The sequence below is a fragment of the Cyprinodon tularosa genome, unplaced genomic scaffold (genome assembly GCF_016077235.1).
Source record: "Cyprinodon tularosa strain WSP-4 unplaced genomic scaffold, ASM1607723v1 ctg19, whole genome shotgun sequence".
NCBI lineage: Eukaryota > Metazoa > Chordata > Actinopteri > Cyprinodontiformes > Cyprinodontidae > Cyprinodon > Cyprinodon tularosa.
The window spans coordinates 1408031-1428080 of NW_024038678.1; the positions used below are offsets into that span (position 1 = coordinate 1408031).

At 38.1% G+C, this 20050-nt stretch overlaps 1 protein-coding gene across 2 annotated transcripts in view; it reads right to left on the reverse strand.

Annotated features, from left to right (window-relative positions):
• slc6a17 (solute carrier family 6 member 17) overlaps positions 1-12266 on the reverse strand; it is a 31515-nt gene extending 19249 nt beyond the window's left edge. Inside the window, exons 1-2 of one of the 2 annotated variants that reach the window (XM_038283096.1) lie at positions 11941-12266; positions 5647-6077 (exon numbers count right to left, since the gene is read on the reverse strand). In XM_038283096.1, coding sequence (XP_038139024.1) covers positions 5647-5941 — 295 coding nt within the window. In that variant the 5' untranslated portion in view covers positions 5942-6077; positions 11941-12266. Of the gene's footprint in view, positions 1-5646; positions 6078-11940 lie in introns of those variants that run through there. The other variant, XM_038283097.1, reaches the window with a different exon arrangement.
• Positions 12267-20050: the final 7784 nt, after the last annotated feature.

A 20050-nucleotide genomic window follows, 5' to 3' on the forward strand; every position in this document is an offset into this window, starting at 1 on the left:
ATGATAAAACACCTTTAACTGAGTCAGCCTTCTGGTAGGAACTGTTTAAATGTGAACATATTAAGAAACGCTAAGCCACAATTCATGTAACATCATCCCACACAAGAGATCAACACCACCTAAAAACCGGGAGCATTTATATTTATTCTTGAACTTCCTTCTTAGTCATCGCCACTTTCACACTTCATTTTAATAGCAGTAAATCAAGCTTCAAAAGGCAAGATTCTAAGAGAACTATAATAGAATGAGGGTTTTTAGGCAAATGTATCTGTGCCTCCTCATCTCATTGTGGATTAAAGGTCTAATCTCATTGCTGCTGAGGCTGCATGTTGACTAATTCAGACAAATGCTGTATAGCCTGCAGCGTGGGCTTGGTGAGAGTGGTTTCTCTGTGTGTGTCAGGTGTAATTTCACACAGAACAATAACAGAAAACAGTCCAAATGTTTATGTTCTTTTTGCTGGAATACATTTTATTTTTATGCTACTAACACCAATTAATTCAGTCCAAGCTGGGCCAAATCTTAAAGGTATAGTGGAGGATGTTCTTTTTAAGTTTGGATCATCAAAATAAGTGGTCCTCCTAATTGTCAATCGTAATTGTGATATGTCCTACATCCTGATCCCAATTTTCACTTACTGGTGGTGAGATTGACATAGCGGAGAAATTGCAAATCTTCTTTTGGAAAGTTAGCTTGTATGAGTTATGAGAAGAGAAACTTTTTAACAGAGCGTGCACAAGGAGAAATGGGCTTATGTGTGCTCTTATACGTTTAATAGGCATCCCCTCTCGGGAGCGGGTACAGGGTTGTTCATGTGCTTTTTTTTTAAGTGGAGAGGGCGGGTCTTTTCAAAAATTCACGAAAATCCTCCCTTATACCATTAAGTAAAACACCAATAGCAGAGCAACCTGGGAAATAGTCAACAACCTTCAACCAGGACCTTAGGCCTTCAACAACTCACAAGTCTACTTTCCTTGGACAAAGCAAGATTTCACTGAGCAATCAATATGTTAAACTATACAATAAACATATCCATCTAAGGGTCTGATCTTCAAAGGGTTTTCCTGTATAAAAAAAGTTGCAAACTTTATAATGTCTGCAAAGGTGGTCTGCTAACTACACACATGGACAAAATTGTTGGTACTCCTTGTTAAGTGTAAAAAAAAAACTCACATCGGTCACAAAAATGACTAGAATCTGAGAAAAGTAAAAAAGAAACTCCTATGAAAATGAAAAAGATGAGAGTCAGACATTGATTTGCAACCCTGCTTAAACAGAAGGAATTAAAAAAATAAACTCATGAGACAGGCCTCAACTAAAATTATGTTATCCTTATTTATATAGATATATAATTATGATCATTATTAATTTGAACTTAACCTTTTTTAATGACCTGCTCTCCAAAATCACTTCGGCACTTTGTAGGCATCTTTTCAAATCTCCAATATCTCACTCACTGCATGTGCATTTTTGTTTTGCAAAAGTTCCTTTTTTAACAACTGAAGATCAGGCTCCATCATTTTAAGCTACACAATGGGTTCAGATTTAAGGCTGAGATTATAGTTGGCTGGTATGGCTTTCTGTCCAGGGAGCCTGGCCAATACAGTCATTCCCTGGCAAACTCCAGTCAATGGCAAGAGGCCCACAACCACTGTCTGTACATTTAAAGCACTCAAACATAAGTTGCACACCACAGGTGGCTGATGTGAGATTAAGTATCAGATTTCCAGCTTAAAATGCAAAGCTGCCATAAATCAAACATCTTACCAGATTTTCATTATTATCCATTTGTAGTTCGAATGTTTATATTTTTAGACTTCATCTGAGCTTAGAGTGTAAAAGAGATGGTGAATTTGAGTCCAAAATGGTATATGATGAAAAGATTTACAAGCTCTGCTTATGCACTAGTGATGCACCTTAGAATATAAATGAAAAGTAAGATGACTTTTTAGCCAATTAAGCATTTTATATATATTTGTTCTGGTCATTACGGAGTGTGTAATGATGCTCGTTCTTTACTGTTTTTGATGGACCAACTCCCTTTTCTTACCTGCTAAGTATGTTTTACACTGTTCATTGTTCGTAATTAGTAAAATAAATGGTAAAGGACCTGTTTTTATGCAGTGATTTTCAGATCAGAGGACATACACATTCACACATTGATGCTGGCAAACCACAGCTGCCCTGGGGCAGACTGACAGAAACGAGGCTGCCAAGAAATCAGTGCTGTCCAGTCTTCAGATCACAGACAGCAGGGAGGGCAGCTGAAATGTCTTGCCCAAGGATTTAAGGTCAGAGGGAGAGAGAGCAGAGACTCAGACTAGTGGCAACCCGCCAATTACATGACAAACACTTTCATGCATGCTAAGCTCCTGTCACCACAAATAAATTAAAAGAATATTTATTGCCAATATTTTTGGTTCTTTGAGTTTTTGGTTTCAAATTTGTGTATCTGTTTGGACTTTTTCTCTGCTACTTCCAAGAGTTCATTGTTTCCTTGAGGGTTATTATTTAAACTTCATAATTTAAAAACAGAATGATAGAAGTCAAGTGAAAAAGCAACTGGAGAGACTGGATCATAATAAGTCACCAGGTCCAGATGGTGTCAGCCCCAGAGTTCTGACGTCCTGTGCAGAGCAGCTCTGTGTGATTCTACAGCACATCTTTAACGTTAGCCTGACAGTGTTCATCACAGTTCCAGCGATGTGGAAGATTGATTGATTGATTAATTGAATTTATTGATCTTACAGTGGAGAAATGTACTCGTTACATCAGCTTAAATAGTCAAAGGAGAAGAAGAATGTGCCAAAGGAAGAAAAAGGTGCATGGGATATATACAGTGTGTCCACATATGGCATCTTTCTTTTTATAGTAGGATTATTATACAGGGTTATTGCACAGGGTGTTTACATGGGTATTTATATAGATGGATATTTATATACATATATATATATGGTTATTGCACTGGATGTCAAACATAGAGAAACAAGTTATTGCACAGGGTATCAAATAGTAATTGCACATTATACATTTGTCAAAGCAAATTGCTCAAGATCTGCTATGGTGTTTTGGTACCAAAGAAAAGTCAGCCCACAATCAATAATGACCGGTTTGCCCTGACATCCCACATCATGAAGGTCCTAGAGAAGCTTCTGTTGGTTCACTTCAGCAAATGAGCAAGCAGTTATCAGGACCCCCCGCAGTTTGCTTATCATCATGGAGTTGAAGCTGCCATCGTACACCTGCTTCAACAAACCCAGTGTCATTTAGACAAGGCAGACAGTACTGTGAGGATCATGTTCTTTGATTTCTCCAGTGCATTTAACATGATTCAGCCTGGCTTACTTTGTGAGAAACTCCAGAAAATCCAGCCGTCTAAAAGAAAGGACACAGCAGATTGTACGAGAGCTTAGGTCCTTCAGTGTTTGCAGCATGATGCTGCATATCTTCCATAACTCTATTGTAGAGAGGGCGATCACTTCTGCCTTCATTTGCTGGAGTAACAGCATCAGATCAAATCATGAAGCTCAACTAGCTGATAAATAAGACTGGCTCTGTTCTAGGCAATCTTCTAGAACCTCTGGAGATTATTTCATATAGAACAAATTCTTCATTAAATACATTGACAAATAATTTATTTTTTAGATATCCCTCCCTCCACTCCCTTACTGATGGTGTGCTCTTTAGGGAAGAACACCTGCAAGATAATGCATAAAGGATGTTCCTCACCAGATCAATGCCCCCAGTGCCAGCAGGGGCCCCGTTGGACCCCAGAGTGGGCTAGGCACCACATTGGTTCAGAAACAAGCCGACAACCACCAGCAGGGACCCCACCCCAGATCCATCAAAACAGCCAGAGGGCCGGTAAACCATGTCCGCTGACACAGATTCCTGCAAGACCATCTACCCAGCCTCCAGGAGTCCCACCCTGGGGCTACCAATCTGGTGCATAACCTGAGCATTGCAAGCAGATATCAGGCTGTGCAAAACCCATCTTAAACATCCGCTGACCTAGATAGTGTACTGTATAAAGGATTTTATATTAAATGAGTTGTTAATTAGGATTTCTAGTCATGGTAAAGGTTCTCTAAAAGATTTTAGACCAACAATTTTGTTTAAGCATAATTGTTAAATCAACTTCCATTTTTCAGTAGGAAGTGATATAGACTGATCTATTTTGGATAAACTCCTATAGATTTTGGACTGTCATTTTGGAGGATTAAGATTTAATAAATCCTCTACATTTGATAACATTAGACAGAATTAAAGGAATAGTACACCCAAAACATGATTAGCATTCATTTTCTACTCACCCCCATGCTGAACAAAACTCTGGAGTACTTTTTTGATATCTCAAATGCATCTGGAGATCTGGGAGGCTTCTTGCTGTCTGCCGACATTCAAATAATGGAGGTCTATGGTGACCGAGACAGAAAGGTCCATAAAAGTCCACAAAAACGTGTCAATATTCCTCCATACTGCTCGTCCAATGTAATCCAAGTGTCCTGAGTGGGTAGCATCCAGAATTTACTCGAAACGAAGTCATTTAGAACGTTTTAGAGCCTAAACAGTAGTGTATAGGATTTCCTAATAGCGCCCCCATGCGCGCTCACGATTCTACGGAAGCCGGCAGACCAAACCGGAAGAAAGTGCGCATTCAGCGTCTGCTCTGCCGATAATGCAAGCGTAGAAGAAGAAATGTGCTGTTTACCTGTGCAAAGAAAGAAACAACGAAAGAAAAATGCCTGAGGACTTCAGTGTTGAGGAAGAGCATGAGTTCTTTGCCGAGCTGAATGCGCTGGTTTGGTCTGCCGGCTTCCGTAGAATCGTGAGCGCGCATGGGGGCGCTATTAGGAAATCCTATACACTACTGTTTAGGCTCTAAAACGTTCTAAATGACTTCGTTTCGAGTAAATTCTGGATGCTACCCACTCAGGACACTTGGATTACATTGGACGAGCAGTATGGAGGAATATTGACACGTTTTTGTGGACTTTTATGGACCTTTCTGTCTCGGTCACCATAGACCTCCATTATTTGAATGTCAGCAGACAGCAAGAAGCCTCCCAGAACTCCAGATGCATTTGAGATATCAAAAAAGTACTCCAGAGTTTTGTTCAGCATGGGGGTGAGTAGAAAATGAAGGCTAATCATGTTTTGGGTGTACTATTCCTTTAAATCTGTATTTTATTATAGATATTCTAGAAATGTGTGTTTTAAATAAGATCATTGAATTAGTCTAAAATCATCATATGAATTCTAGCATAAACAGATAATTTAAGAGATAAGAGGCACATTTCCTGTAGCCGCATAAATCTGTAAATATTTTTTTGTAAAATAATGTTTTATAAAACTAAACAGATAGTGTTTACCATTTTTTTATTAACATGTGAGAATACTTTTCAAATCACAGCTGAATAGTTTCAGAATTTACCATAAGCGATAAACCAACATTTAAACAGCAAATTGAAATGGTGTCCCGTCTATGGATTTTACAGAACCAGTAAAAGGCATCATGTTAAAGTCCGAATATGCTTGTTTCAACTAAGCTGAAACTAAACCAGAAATTATGGCAATTCAAAATTCGGGAAAGTGTTATTTAATAAAAAGAAAACAGGAGCTGGCACACATCCATTTTCTACTTACCTCCACCGTTCTTCTGGCACAGGTAGGGAAATCTCCAAACATTTCCCAGACCAACTGAGAAGCCCACTTGAGCAAGAATGTACTCCAACTTGTTGTTCCATGCAGGTCGGCCATCCTCTAAGTCTTGTTCAGGGAGCAGGGACCTTCCTGGGGCAGTGGATCCAGGACTGAGCCCCATACTCATCTGACTGCTCTTATAGTCCATGGGATGCTCCAGGGACAGAAGGTCAGCCACAGACTCAGTGACGGCCTCATTGCTGTGCTCCCGCTGAGTCACCTTGGTGTTCTTTGGCATAGTTGCTGGAACAAAGGAGCTCCTTCACAGGAGAGGCTGACGGCTGGGCCTGAAGAGGAGGGTCTTTAATAGAGGACCAACTAAGCCGCTGAGACCGAGGATGTGTGGGGATGATAAAGCTGCACTTTTCTTAAATCTGTGAAGGGATATATGGAATAGAACAAAAATGACTTCTCAAGAACAAAAAATCCCTATTAATTTTCACAAGGCTTACATTTTGTATTGCTTGACTGAAAGCAACCAGCAAACAGACTGGTCTAAAAACAGTTTAAAGAGAAACTGGTGTTAGAACTTTGTCTTATAGCAAATTTACATGTTTTTCAGGATTCCCTTTTATTAGCTGCATCCATCGTTCCAAACTGGCTTCGCTGTCCCTGCTAAAGAAGAGCATACCCAGTGCATGACATTGCCACTATCATGTTTCAACTAAGAGAAAGCATCTTTGAAATAAGGTTCACTTTTCCTGCCACACAAAGCTTTTCTGCATATAGGCCAAAAGGTTACAGTTTAGCCTCACCAGACCACTAATCTTGACCATAAAAGCAAGGAATAAAAATGCTATATTTTTTCTCCTTTACATTTTTAAATACATTCAATACATTTCTTAATAATTGTGTGAAACTGTCTTGACCTGTCATATACAAGCCCATGTTTGTGGTCATATCATGAAAAAAGGGGAAAAAAGATAAGAATACTTTGGCTTGAGATCAAAAGGTTGTGTGTCCACTTTCCTCCTGTCACAGGTGGATATGCCCCCAGGTAAGACATCTAACCTAAAGCTGCATAAATGCATAAGAATGTGGCTGGACGTGGGCATAATGTAAAGTGCTGTATGAACTTAGTCAATGTACTAGGCTTTACATATTTTTTTAAGACCTTTTATGGTAAACATCCATGCTAATCTCAGGGTACTGATGTCCCTTTTTTTTTTTATAAAATCAGTGATTGTTTTTTTTCTTAAACAACAGAGAGCTTTTAGATAATTTACCAATTTGAAAACAAAACTGATAAAACATGCTAAATGTGGAAAAGAATGCACTTCACTGTGGATTCTTCAACATTGAAAATCTGGTAATTGCATTAACAATAAACTGTTTCAGTTTTTTCTTAACTAAAGTATTTTTAAACAGCAATTCAGCACCTCAAATAGCTATAAACAGCAGCACTTCAGAGCCATGAGGCCATTCTGTAATCCACTTCATTATAGCAGATGAATCTCTCAGACTGAATTACAATCCATTTCACAGCAAGGCCCATTATATGAGTAAAGTCATGTGAATGCCATGAACAACTGGGAGTTTTCTATGTGTCTTTGTCTCACGGAGGAATGCAACAGTGTTAAACTATGGTCTCTGAGCACAGATTAAATCAGTTATTAATGCTATTTTCTTTCTTATCAGAAAACCTTTACCCTTTCTCAACTGTATTTTGTTTTGTTGAGCAAAACATTTTTGTCTTTTCATAATACCTATGAATTGTTATTGTTTATCGTTTAACTCTTCACTGTTATGTTATTCTTATACATTTTTCTAAGGTCCACATTTGTGTGACAATTTTTTCTATAAACTTTTTGCTGCTGTAAACACCAGAATTTCCCCATTGTGGGACAATTAAGGGATTTTCTGTCCTATTCTATTCTATTCTATTCTATTCTATTCTATGTGGAGCATTTTACAGGAAAAGATGCAACAAAAGATTACCTGTAATAATTTGGTCTTATTGTCTGACATACATTAGGATTTTACAGACATTAACTGATTAAACCAGTAATCCCCTGAATTAATATTGAACTGTCTGAGTAATCCATTATTTTAGTATCAGTTTTTCTAACAGTTTAAGGAAAATTAATAATAAGTTTGCTTTTGCACAGCCCCCATTTATCAAAGTAAATCTAATAATGTTGACAAATGAGGGGAAGGTGAAGCGGGAGATCAATAGGCGGATTGGTACGGCGTCTGCTGTGAAGCGTGCTCTGTACCGGTCTGTTGTGGTGAAGAGAGAGCTGAGCAAAAAAGCAAAGCTCTGGATTTACCAGTCGATCTACGTTCCTACTCTCATCTATGGTCATGAGCTTTGGGTCATCACCAAAAGCAGCTAATATGAGTTTTCACCATAGTGTGTCCGGGCTCTCCCTTAGTTATAGGGTGAGGAGCTGGCCTAAGTGGCTGGGGAGAAGGGAACGTCTGATCCTCCCCAATGAATCTGCTATCCCTGCAACCCCACCCCGGATAAGCGGAAGAAGATGGATGGATGGATGGATGGATGGATGGATGGATGGATGGATGGATGGATGGATGGATGGATGGATGGATGGATGGATGGATGGATGGATGGATGGATGGATGGAAATCTAATAATGATTTCAACTAATAAACAACTAAATGTTAAGACTTTATCTGGAGCATGTAACAAAAGTAATATCCGTCTGGGATTATTAAAGTATTTCATATTCTGATTCTGACTGATTTAAACTTTCACATTTAACACTTATGTTTTTTCTGTATATGGTTTTTATTTTATCTTTGCATGTTTTAAGTTCATTAGATTCCTCAAATCCTCCAATTTCACTTTTTTTTAAATTAGTTACATTTTTTTTCTCCCAGAAATACTGCTTATTCCAAACTGATGTTAAAATTGCACATTAAAATATTTTTTTTCAGAGCCTTAAAAATAATCTTTTGAATAAAATCTTTTAAAAGGGAAACAACAGATGGCAGATAAATAAAATATTTTAGCATGTTAGGTTGCAACAGCACTTACTGCTCTTTTTTTTTATATTTCAAAAGATTTAAACATTTTGTTTGATATTAATTCTAACAAACTTCTGGCCAAAATGTAACTATTAGAATAATAAGCATTTGGTCGGTGTGCACACTAAACATATATTTATTTAATTTCCCTTTGAGATCAATAAAAAAAGGTTGAATTTAATTAGGCTTTCGATATATATATTGTTTGTAAGGACATTCATGTCTTAACATTGTATACAAGTTGTTTCCATGAGAAAAACGTATTAGTCAGGCAAACAGACTGTTTGAAAAAGAGTAAGTAGAGGTACAGACTTCTGTCATTTTCTTTTCCCCCAAAATAATACTGGCATCCCAAATTTCTAATTACAATATTAGACATGCTAAGTTAAAATAACTGTCAATGAGCCCAGAAAAATACACAGAAGAAATCTTACTACAACTCATCCTCAGCTTACTCTACCAAAAATATATAATTTTTATGTTATTTTATAAATTCATTTATATTTGACTATGTTTTAAATTATTATTATATATATCTATAACAAATCATTGACCAATGCATACATCTGGATTTTTCCCTAAAACTCCCCAAAAATTTTTTTCGTTCTTAATTTTTTACATTTCTTATTTTAGATTTCCAAAGTTCTTACACTCAGAGTATAAACCCTCCAAATTGTGAACTATCTACATTATGAATGTTTCAGATTTTTTACCTAACTAGTTAAATGATGTTGTAAAATACACCGTAAAATACAGTTAAACTTACAACAGCATCAGCATTTATTTAATTTACACCACTGTAGCTGAATGAATAGCTGAAAACAAACTGCAATTTACTGTAGAGAAAGGATTGGTATCCCCTTAGAATATCAACAATGGTTTTGTTGTAATTCTTTCTCTGATTCTCTGATATTAAATGTATTCCAGCCCCATGGTTATAGATTTAAAAACAGGTGCTTGAAATTTACAGAAAACTAACGACGGTAAGATCAGTGTCCATATACCAATTAACTAAAGGTCAGCTTGAGAAAGCCTGACACAGACTGGCTCAGGTGACTTTTGTTGAATGCCAAACAGCAGCTGCAGTGGTAGGAGATGAATGAGCAGAAAGCTAGCGCTTTGTTTGGCTGGGTGGGATAGGTGAAAGATGACTTTTATTCACTCGTAGCACAGGGGCAAAGAAGAATGTCAGAAGTGTTAGATCTGAAGAAAAAAGAGCTTAATTTGAAAACACATGCAGCTGACAGATATTTGAGCCCAGTGTCTTTTCAGTCACTTCTTAAGAATGCTAGCCTGCTGTTGAGCCCTGAGGTCCTGGAAAAGACTGAATAGAAGTACAACACAGTAGCTCACACTTCACAGCAGTCACGACACACAGCAGCTTACAGGCAGGTTGTAGAGCACACATTCCAGAACTGCAATCCACAACTACTACATTGTTTCGGCCTCAAGATCCATGTGAAGACTGATTATATTTCCTTTTGCTGTTTTAAAACACACAAAAATACCAGGAAAGTTAACAATTGTTCTAAATGTTGAGGTTAGGTAAAATTATTACAGAGCTCCTCCAATTGTTCAACCTTAATATTTTCCATTGCTATCAACAGTGAATAAATACCTAAATTTCAAAGAAAACAAGGACTTAAAATAATTAAATGACCTCAGCCCCTAATTTTTGAAGTTATTCTAAATTCCACCTGTTTACAATTTGAACTTACTAATTCTGTAAAGGATTTCTTGAAAGAAAGAAGTCTTTCTTTGAATTTTCCAAAGCAAATCCATAAGAACAAAAGACTCTCTGGTTAAATGAAATAACATGTTAAATTTTAGCCCGTAATCCAAACATTGCATGGCGAAAAGCAATCACCGTACATTATACCCTGAGCCCACAATCTCTATTGTACAGTAATGTTTGGTAGTGGCAGCGGTATGCTGTGGGGAAGCTTTTCTTTGGCAGCAACTTGGAAGTTGGTCACAGGTGGTGGTAATAGATGAAGCGAAACACAAAGTAATCCTTGAAGAAAACCTGTTAGAGGCTGGAGATGACTTGAAACTGTGACACCTTCCAGCAGGATAATAACCCAAATCATACTGCCAGAGCCATATAGAATATTCACATATTAAAACGGCTTAGTTAAAGTTAAGATAGGCAAAACATTTAGAGACATACCACCAAAATGTTGTCTTAAATGAAAGGAAGGTAAAAAAAAATTATAATTCAAAAGAGCTTAGTATAAATACATGTAATTTCATTCATTTATTATGAACTATCACTTAAAGTCTTGATCAAATATATAAAAGTTAGTATTTGTAATAAAAAAAAGGGGAAACATTCAAGTGTTGTGAATATTTTTTCAAGCACCTAGTCTATTTCTATCTATGTAACATTTCTAGACCAAGGTGAGGGTCCAGAAGAGTGTACCCTGTCATGCAACAAGCTGATGCCTGATCCTGCAACACCTTGGTTTCCACAGACCACTTGGAGTTGATGATGCAACAGAACAGCTTCCTCATGATGTGATGCTCCACTTCTATCTGCTGCGGTTGCCTAGCAATGGGCTCTTTCTGAAAAATTCAAATTTCATCTTTGCAGCATAATTTCTCGCCTGTGTATATCTCTTTCTCTCCTCTCTTTATCTTAAAAGTACAGACAATCATACACACCCCTGAAGGGTGGAGGCAAATAACTGTGACAAAAGTGAAAGGGAGAAACAGAAAGTGGCAAGGCTGGAGGTGATGATGGGTTGCATCTACTGGCTATCTGCTAGGGAGGCATCATCACCTCCTGCTTATCTCATCTGTTAGGGCTGTTTTTTTGTTTTGGGGGGTTGAGTTAATGAAATCAGAGCAATCATAACTCCCTGAATGTTAGGTTAGGACAGCACCTGACTAAGAAGATCCGTCCATCAATTACATGAGAGATGTTGGACAGATTTCCTGAGCATACAACCTCCCTCAAGGTCAAACTAAGTATTTAGCAGCAATGAGGGGATGCAGAAAGATGTCAACACACAAATTAGGATCAAAATAGGGGAAATAATTGGCATCAGCGACAGAATAACGAGGCTGTTTGTCCGGTGAGGAGCTGCAAGCTGCCGCTCCTCTCCATCTAGTGCTTTCAAGCCTTTCTTGTAGAAAAAAAAATCTCGCAGCAACTGTAATAATACTAAAAACTGCTTATCAGATGCATAAATGGAAAACAATAGAAAGGAATCAACTGAGACCCATCTGGTGGGGAACTGTTCTTACCTTTTTTGCAATCTGCAGATCGGGTCGGTGTGGCTGCATAAATACTCCGTTAGATCATCCTGCGTTCATTCAGACACGGTCTCCTCATGCAGCATCTCTACACACTCACATAGATGCGAACTCACGGAGAGCCTGGAGCGGCGCGGGGCGCACGGTGCGTAAAGTCTGACGCAGGAGCTGAATGGATCGCTAAACCTGGCATTAACCCGCTGATTCCCTCTGTCTTACTTCTTATGTCAGGTGATTGGAACTTAAAGGAGGCTCTCTCTCACACGCGTGTCTGGTTTCCACGTGGTTATGGTTGTGTTGTGGAAAAATTAGGCTACATACTATAGCAAGTCACGACAAAGTCTGACGCAAGTTTGACTCATCAGCCCGTGCGCACGTCAGCGGCTGATCCAGAAAAAAACATCTGCAGTGTTCGCTGGATGTCTGTATAATGAGACAGTTAGTCTGCAGGTGTCAAAAATCTCCCCTATATCAGAGCCTTAATGTTTTCATATAAATCCTGAATATCTTCATTTACTCATATCGCTGACTTGATGATCGCCAATAAAATAAGCCTGGGTGGTTTCATATCTCAAGCAGACATAATATGTGGCTGTCATTTATCTTTCTGACAGATACGGCCTTGGCTTTGCCTTCATCCAGCTTCATTCATCACAATACACCGATTTTTCCCTGCATGATCAATTTTACTATATTTTCCTCCCAAATATGATCCATATAGTGAACTTTACTGACTACAGTGCTATCAGCGCACTGTCACTGAAATGGGTGAAATACAATAGAGTGAGAGAAAGTAGTGTATGAGTATGACGTAGAAGGAAAATCTAACTTTGGATTTAAAAAAAAAATTAAAAAGTGTTAGGTATTTGCCCCCAACTTTGATTTTTCTAAATTAAATCGAATGCTTGCCTTCAAATGTGAGTCTACCTGTGTGTAGTTTTTGTAGACCCCTAAGGTTTATTTTTGTTTTTAAACTAAGGGATAATCAGCACTGTCATGCACAACAAACTCATTAGAAATGTCTGCCCTGCAGTTATGGAGAGGTTTAAAGCACCTCTTTAACGCTGGACCTCTATAACTCTATAGAGGGGGCCTTCAACCCTGGTCCTCCAGATCTACTGTCCTGCAGATTTTAGATGCTTTCCTGCTCCAACACAACCAATTTAAATGACCAAATTTAGCAATTACCTCTTCAGCATGCTATGAAGTTATGCAAAGGCATAACAAGCAGGGATGCATTTACAAACTGCAGGACAGTAGATCTCGATGACCAGGATTGGAGACCCCTGCTCTGTAGGACCTGCATATATCTACTGCTCAGGTGTAAGGAAATGAGATCTGTCAACAAAACAATTATTCATCATCCACTCATCAAATCTGAATCTTATTGCAATAAAAATACTGCTGTAGAAATAAGTCTGTAACGTTGCAATAACTTTGAAATAATGTTACCTTCCAGCAGGATAGTGGCCGTAAACATTCAGCCTGAGTTACGAGAGAAGGGTTTAGAACAATGCATGTTCAAGTGGAAGAACGGCCTAGTTAAAGTCTAGACTGATGGTTTAAATGGCATGTACTTATAGCGCCTTCATTCAAGTTAGGAGACTTGACCAAAGCGCTTTACACTACATTCATTCACCCTTTCACGCACACACGGATGGTGGCAAGCTAAATTGTAGCCACAGCTGCCCTGGGGCTCACTGACAGAAGCGGGGCTGCCATACACTGGCGCCACCGGGCCCTCTGACCACCATCAGTAGACAATGCAGGTGAAGTGTCTTGCCCAAGGACACAACGACCCTGAAAGTTGGAGTCGGAGCTTGAACCACCAATCCTTCAATTTCAGGGCAAGCTCCTACATCCAACGCCACTGTCGCCCTTTAATCTGATGGTATTTTGTCATTCTTGGAAACTGTTGCTTCAGAGAATTTGATGCAGTCTAACTGGGCTGGATTTATTGTGCACCACATGAGCCAAAATGTTGGTATTAACATGTGCAAAAAGAGACTTATGTGACATAAAAATAAAATTGCCTTTGGCAAAACATGGAAAAGCTTTATAAAAAAAAAAAAAAAAGAAGAAACAAAAGCCAAATGTCCTGAAACACCAAGGTTCTGAATTAAATATTTGACTGAGTGTGTCTTTGCCAAAGCTGAGCAAAGTGAACAGAAGAAGACTGGTGTTAACTTGGCAGCTGCTGGAACACACAGTGCCTACAGGAGTTATATTCTGAGTCCTCATTTATAATCGTCTTAAACATTAGAAGCTTAATGTCAGAATGTCTTCTCTGGGGCATTTTGTATTCAACTGCTGCTGGATCAGCTAACACAGAGTTTATCTTTTTATGCATCATGGGATGCATCCAAACAGTACAGCTACCTCCTCACACACACACATAAACAAGCAGCCCTGCATACATGCAGGCAAGGTATGCTTCCTGTCTCCTTCAATCCGCTCATGTGACTCACTTTCCAAGGACTGCCTACTGGGATCAGTTGCCATAGCAACCAGCTGATCATATGATGGTTACTCACCCTTTGAGCATTTGTGTCTTTTTTCTCAACCTTCTCATTCTTCCTCCCTTCTCTAAAGGACCCTTTACCACCGTTCCTCTCTGCTGTTGTGAATAACCCTCTGTACTACTGTACACCATCCATTCACCGAAACAAACCATGCAGTTGGGCCTCCTGCTGGTGGTTTGTTGCCTTTGGTGTGTGACTCATAAACACAATGGTTATCACACCTTCAAAAATATTCATTGCTACCCTGATGTCCCCTGCATCCTGTCAGAGCCTAGATTCTGGTGCAGTATTACTCACCTTAAAGGTTCAGGAATAGCCAACAACCATAATTCTTAAAGTGCAAAGCCCTAAAGCCCTGAGAAAGGGACTCCCACTTCATATTTTCTGTTCCACAAATGGGAACAGCTATATTATGACTTTATATCATCACACCTTTCACTTTGGACATTGACTCCTCTTGTCAGGTTTCTATTTTTACAGTGCAGGGCTGTTCCATAGGCAACAGCTCCGAGTGCTTGGATGCATCCTTAATATCTCACACACTGTTAAAGTAGAGCACAGAATGGAGGGCTAATGAGCCATCAGACTGGGCTGTGATTTTACAGCTCTCTTTAAGGCCATTGATAAAGGCTTAGTTCTGTGAGGTCTGACAACTTAATACCCTGTAAACAAGGGCTTATGGGAAGCCTCCCAGACTTACATTAAATCTAAAAGATCTTAAGTGTACTAAAAAATGACTGGTCCTCATATTAGATGTATGTAAATTCTATTCAAGTTCTCTGTAATGCTTTTCAATAGTACAGTGCCTTGCAAATGTAATGATTTATTTCTGCTAACAACCCTAAACTGATAGACCACCACAAAGAAATGCATTATAGGGAAGTAAAATGAAAAGTTTTCAAAATTTCTAGCAAGAACATTTCAACATTTTTGACATGAATTTGTATTCAGCTGTATCTGAATCAAAGCTGTATAAACCCAGCATGTGTTGTAATGGCAGCTTAAATTAATTTAGGCAAAGCACCTTGGTTTAGATGCAGAAATGTCTGCCCATTGAGTCTAAAAAATACCTAAGCCAGGGGTGTAGTGGTAGTAGTGTTTCTCATTTTACATGATGAACTCCGTCAAGCCGTTTCCGGAGGCGAAACTGATGAAACTCTGTTAAATGTAGGGGTATCAGATATAAAGATTTGATACTTGATTTTATTTGTAAGAAGAATATTTTTTATTCTAGGTAACAAATGCTAGTTTGTGTTGGCCACTAAATCCAAATAAATAAAATGACATTTTTAATTGTAGCAATGTGAAAAAGTCCAAGAGGGATATATATATACCCTGGCAAGGACTCATATGCTGTGAGTGCATTCATGAATGGGCCTCCACAGTAAAGTTCCATCCCTTGCCACCATTCTCGAGAGAGAGACAGGTTGCCATGTTCCAAGTTAAACCTGCTGATAGAAACCTAAGGGCAGAACCTGTTCTTAGTCCCGAGGGGCGTTTCCATCCAGCTGAGCCTAGTCAGCCTTTCCGATGCACTCTCTCTCATTGCGTAGTCTGCTTCTTTCAGCTTGCTCCAAGAACCTGACACCTTGCCCACTTTCCTCAGGATGGATGAGAGCAGTCCCTGGAAAATGGTGGACAACTGAGGAAGGTGGGGAATTTTAGAAGATCCTGTTAGAATTTACTGGTTCAATTTATTTGAATAAGAACACAGTGTAAGATATATTAGTATTCAGTACACATTAACCAGTTGACGGCCATTGTTGCGAATATGCAACAAACATTTCGTATTATGTACACAGCTAAGATAGCCTGTGAATTCCCTCAGTTTCATTTATCACACATTCAGTGTGGACCTAGGAACCTTTGACAAGCTCTTGTTCCTGTTAAAACTGGTCCCTAACAGTGCATGTTATGATTGACCGTTATGAATGTCACAAATAGGAGAGTGGTGGCCTAGTGGTTAGGGCATAGGGCTTTGAATCCTGAGATTGTGAGTTTGATTCCCCCACCGCCACTCTGGCTCCCTGAACAAGACCCTTAACCCCACACTGCTCCCCGGGCGCTGCACAATGGCAGCCCACTGCTCCCCAAGGGGATGGGTTAAATGCAGAGAATTCCTTTCGTCGCTCTGTACTTGTCACAGTGTATTGACAATAAAATTGTATTATTTTATTTATTATTATATAAATTTGTAATATTCCCAATTTAATGTAATATACCCACACTTCTAATTCTATTTTAGTAGTTTATCTTAATAGTTTATATAAATATGGGTGACAGGGGGTTAAACATCCTTCACTATCATGATGGAGAGGAACTAAATCATTTGTATTCTTTCCCCCTCTTGTCTATGTCCTTTCTAATAGCCCATCCCTGCTGCTCAGCAGACAAGAGAGTCATTAGTAGTCACTAAAGCTTCGCTCCTGTTCCTCAGATAAAGGAAAAAACACAGAAGTCACGACCAGGGAAGGAGAACCATTAGTATTGACACCTCTGATGAATGTGCAGCCAGAAAAACGATGAGACAGATTTGAGAAAAGATGGTATTATACATGATTGTAATGATTTAAACATTAAATATTTTGAAGAACTTAATATATTATACAATAATAATGAACATTAAAATAAACAGAACTAATTCAATAGGCTTATCATAATCAACCAGGCTTTTCTTTTTAATATGATGTCTGATAGCCAGATGGAAAAGCTTCATCATTTTTTATTATCAATGTTTGAGGTTTTTTGGACGGAATTTAGAAGATTATAATACATGTTTTTAAAGATTTTTTTTTCCTGTGCTTTTTTGTGCTTTCCCAGAAATGGTAATGTGCTCTCTAAGGAATGGCCTAAATGATGACTACAACTTTTACTGGAGTGTATAAGTTTCAAATAAAAAGGATGATTAAACACACTTATAGTTATTGCTTTGGAAAATCCTGAATGTATTTTTCAACAAAAGCATAAAATGTTGAATTGACCTTATATGAGTAATGCGTTGCTATCCCAGCAACTTATTTGATTGTACCTTTAATTACGCTAAACATTTCAAGAAATTAGTGAAGTGTGCAGATTTTTTTTTTTTACTTTGAAGTGCTAATACCGATAGTTATGTTTAATTTAAATTGTACTTATAACCTGTAGAGAAACGATTTAATGCATTTCCTATAAATAACCTTTTCCATTTTAGGCTGTGAAGAATATACAATATTCTGATAGTGAACTTTTTTTTTAAATGCATCAAATTTGCTTTAAGAGACAGAAACAACACATTTGAAAGAACACACCAAAGAAATAGAGTGGGGCTATTATAACATTGTTATTAGATTTAAATTATGTTATTTAGTAGATCAGTAGAGAATAAATAGCATTTCCAATGTCCCATGTTAACAGAAAAAGAAAATTTGCTTCTGGGCACACTGGCATGAAACTAGCTCAAATCATACATCCAGAATAGTCAGTGAAAACTCTATCTGACGAAGTGTAAACAGCCTTACCTGCTAACTCATGACTATGTGACTGCAGAGCCAGGAGGGAGGCGTGGCCCTCATGTTTTGAGTAGATGAATTTCCAGATTTCTCAGTAATCACCCAGAGTATCCTAATGAAATACTAGCACCCTGCATGCTTTGACCCTGTCTGCTGCAGTGTCGTCACAAACATCCAAATATGTGGGACAGATGGTGGTTCATTCAACTGTGTAACCAGACTTTCTAGCCTCTTAATTTCTTGGTTAACCAGCCAAAAACATAACAGGTGCTGCAGAGTAAATAGAAGCAAAATATGCAGCGAATACAATCTGTTTTTCTTCAATGAAAGATATGCTCCCAAGTTATTTCTAAGTGCTTTTTCAGTATTACACAATGAGTCCTAATATTTTAACTCTACAAATAACTTAATTTGATCCTGACTACAAACTGCCTGACATGTATTTATTTTTTCAGTTATCTAGTTTGATGTTTGTTTTTGTATCTTAAATTTTTCCAACATTACTGTACTTTTTAGTTATATGGAATTTAAACAGAGGTTGGCGGAGTGCTTTCAGAATAGAAACTTGTCCCAATAATTATTTAAGTAAAATTTAAAAATTGTGAGGGTTGGTTGTGGTTTAGGACCCAAATGCAGAGGCAGAGAGGCTGAGGAGATTTCCTGTGGATTTAATTAAAGGAAACTGTTCAACAGAGGCAGGAAACCAAAAATCCAACTAATAATGAAACGCAGACCAGAACCATGGAGACATCAAGGGAAATCCAAACACGAGGAGCCGAGGAGAGACTAGGAACGTAGACCACAGCATGGGAAGACAGCAAAGACAAGGAACCAACAAAGAGTGAGAGCAGAGGGAGAGCATATACAGCAGAGAGAGACAAAGGGAGGGCTAACGAGCAGACAAGGAGCAGGTGTGAGAGGAGACAACGGGGGGGAGCCAAGGGGAAAGGAACACACACACACACAAGAGGGCAATAGAGGACAACAGAAAAACATGAGAACTAACATAAATCTAGAAATTACAACAAAACTGGAATTAAACCAATAAAACTAGAAAACAAGGAGCAAAGTAAAGAACAACACAACCAAGACCATGACAAAAATATTCAGTAAGAATGCCAACCAAGTACTGAGTAACTGATAACATTTGTTAAACAAAATTTTAGGAAAAATAGCATGAATACATAAAAGCTATATGCATATTCTGTTATTTTTTTTTTAACAAAAATGTCATAAGTAGTAGTTTTTCTTGATAATATTGCTAAAGTCAAAGTAAAATGTTCTGTATAGCAAAACTACTCCTAACATTTTTATTTTTTCTAAAAGTTAATCAGGCAAAATCAACTAACTAAATGTAACTAGCTATACCCACCCCTTTTCATGTAAATGATGAAATATCACTATGAAAAATATTTAAGTAATATACATATCTTTATCAGTTTATACACAATACAATACTGAATCCGTTTTTAAAAAATTATATCTTAAATCAATATAAAAACCAGAAGGGTGGTATAGAGTACAGCCATAGTGATGTTGTAATGCCCCCTACTGGTTAGAATCTTATACCATCAAACGTAGACCAGTGCTGCTGGTTTTCAGTATATGTACACTTTAAATAGAATAGCAAACAGTCAACTACAAATTGACATAGTGAAAACCTTTATCATTTATCAATATTAAATATATGCTGCCCTGTATATTAACATCTGGAGCAACGTTTTTCATAATTATCCAGCATTAATTAGTCCTGCTTGTCTTTCAGAGGAGCACTGTTTGCTGGTATAAAAGCAATGTTTGTTCCCTCCTCCCACTGTGTCCTCTCCGGCTGTCAGCTCCGGCTGCTGTCAATGGGGAAGCTTCACTGCCATCTGGGCTGCAGCAGGGAGTGGCAACCACGGCAGTAATACAACATACACACTGGTAGAAAGAAAAATATTGATTTATTCTGGATTTTTTTGCTGGGTTTTGTTTGCAAATTTGACAAGAAATCATATTAAATAAAGATAATCAAAGAACAGTAAACTGTGGTCATGTAAAAAAAAATGTCAAAGAAGAAAAAGTTGCAGAAAAGAAAATGCATAAATGTTT